At 40.7% G+C, this 1,731-nt stretch overlaps 1 protein-coding gene across 1 annotated transcript; it reads right to left on the reverse strand.

Moving 5' to 3' along the window:
- Positions 1 to 35: 35 nt before the first annotated feature.
- Positions 36 to 1,166, reverse strand: LOC117103324 (the record flags this gene model as incomplete). Its single annotated transcript, XM_033243864.1, has 1 exon — positions 36 to 1,166. A coding segment is annotated over exon 1 (1,131 nt), but the record flags the coding sequence as incomplete, so codon positions are not given.
- Between the last annotated feature and the right edge of the window lie 565 nt (positions 1,167 to 1,731).

The following is a 1,731-nucleotide window of genomic DNA, read 5'->3' on the forward strand; positions in this document are numbered from 1 at the left end:
GATGTGAACTTAATATGAGGGTGAAAGTTGTTCACATGATCCATAAATGTCTTAAGGTTGTATTCGCCGTGTGGCCAAATTATGAAAATGTCGTCAATGTAACGTCGGTAGAACAGAGGTTTAAGAGGGAATGAAGCAATGAGTTTGGATTCAAGAATGGACATAAAAATATTGGCATAATTCGGAGCCATTTTGGTTCCCATTGCAGTGCCCTTAATTTGGAGGTAGTGTTTATTATTGAAAGTGAAATTATTGTGCGCCAGGATAAAGTTAGTTATGGAGATTATGTCATTAGTGTGTTCATGTGAAAACGAGTGCTGTGGTAAAAATGTAGCAAGGGCTTGGAGGCCTTCATCATGGGGGATAATGCTATTCAAAGAGGATACGTCCAAAGTGACCAACAATGAATTGTTAGGAAGGATGGGGGTATTTCCGAGAATGTTCAGAAAGTGTGTAGTGTCCTTGACAAAGCTAGGAATTGAAGGTATGAGAGGCTGTAAAAGTGAGTCAATGTATCCAGATAAATGTTCGGTGAGTGTACCAATAGCCGATACAATAGGTCTACCGGGAGGGGTAATTTTGTGTGTCCTGACTAGGTTGAACAGTTTAATCTGTTCGGATGGAATACTAACACTAGCATTGTGGGAAAGTGAATTAAGTTTATCAGATAGAAGCTTGGGGAGTTTGTGGAGTTTCGGGATGGTGTAGAAAGTGCCAGGGCGGGGGTTGAGGGGAATAAGGTCCTTAATTAAATCACTAGTGTTAGCAGATAACTCAGTACAAAGAGAAGTCAGTTCATTACAATAACGTACAGTGGGATCAGCATCAAGTAGCTTATAAAATTCATTGTTCGTAAGTTGAGTTTCTGCTTCTGCTACGTAGTCGGAAGTGTTCATTATAGTGGTTGCGCCGCCTTTATCTGCTTTCTTGATGGTGATGTTTTGATTTTTGTTGAGTTCCTTAATTGCTATTCGTTCAGTTTTAGTCAAGTTGTCTTTGGTTGTCTCTCCCGTGTTTTTATTGATGAAGGCGTTGAGATGGCTTTTAGCCGTGTTCACGAATGACTCGATAAATGGGTTCTTACTCACGGTAGGCGTCCATTGGCGGGTGAGACTGGCGGGCTTGTATGGTTGAGGATTGACGTAGTCGTTTGTAGGCCCGATCATACCTTTTGTTATTATAATTAAGTCATCATGATTAAGTCTGACCAATCGCCTATTAGATACCGTATTATTGATTTGTATTGTTCCAACTTTGTCATAATGTTAATCAGTCATGCTGAAGAGGACTTGAGGTCAGGTCGAAATATTCATGTTGTAATAAAATAGTGTTCTAAAGTCTACTCCGTTTCCTGTTTTTCTTTCTTCTTTATTATCCATATGAACACACGTGGACTCCTCTTCATGTTTTCTAAATTTGGACCCTGCTTGGAAGCAGAAGCTCTCCACGCTAGGAGACAATACGAGCGTCTCTCAGACAAGTTGGCCAATACAAGATCACATATCGTTTTCCTGACGCAATGTAAACGTCTAAACCTGGCACCAAAAGGACTTTCCATCAAAAGCCCCATCCAGACATCGATTGCAGCCAAGATATGCTTCCAGGCATCATGCCAACTACGCAACCACGCATTGAAACTAGAATACAGTAAGCAATCGATAATAGAAGAACAGCTAAAGGCTTCTAAGGAGAAATTATCACAACTCACACCGTATTCCACGCAAGTTACCG

The sequence above is a fragment of the Anneissia japonica genome, unplaced genomic scaffold (assembly GCF_011630105.1).
Source record: "Anneissia japonica isolate Jap-2015-1 unplaced genomic scaffold, ASM1163010v1 scaffold22349_len1731_cov123, whole genome shotgun sequence".
Classification (NCBI taxonomy): domain Eukaryota; kingdom Metazoa; phylum Echinodermata; class Crinoidea; order Comatulida; family Comatulidae; genus Anneissia; species Anneissia japonica.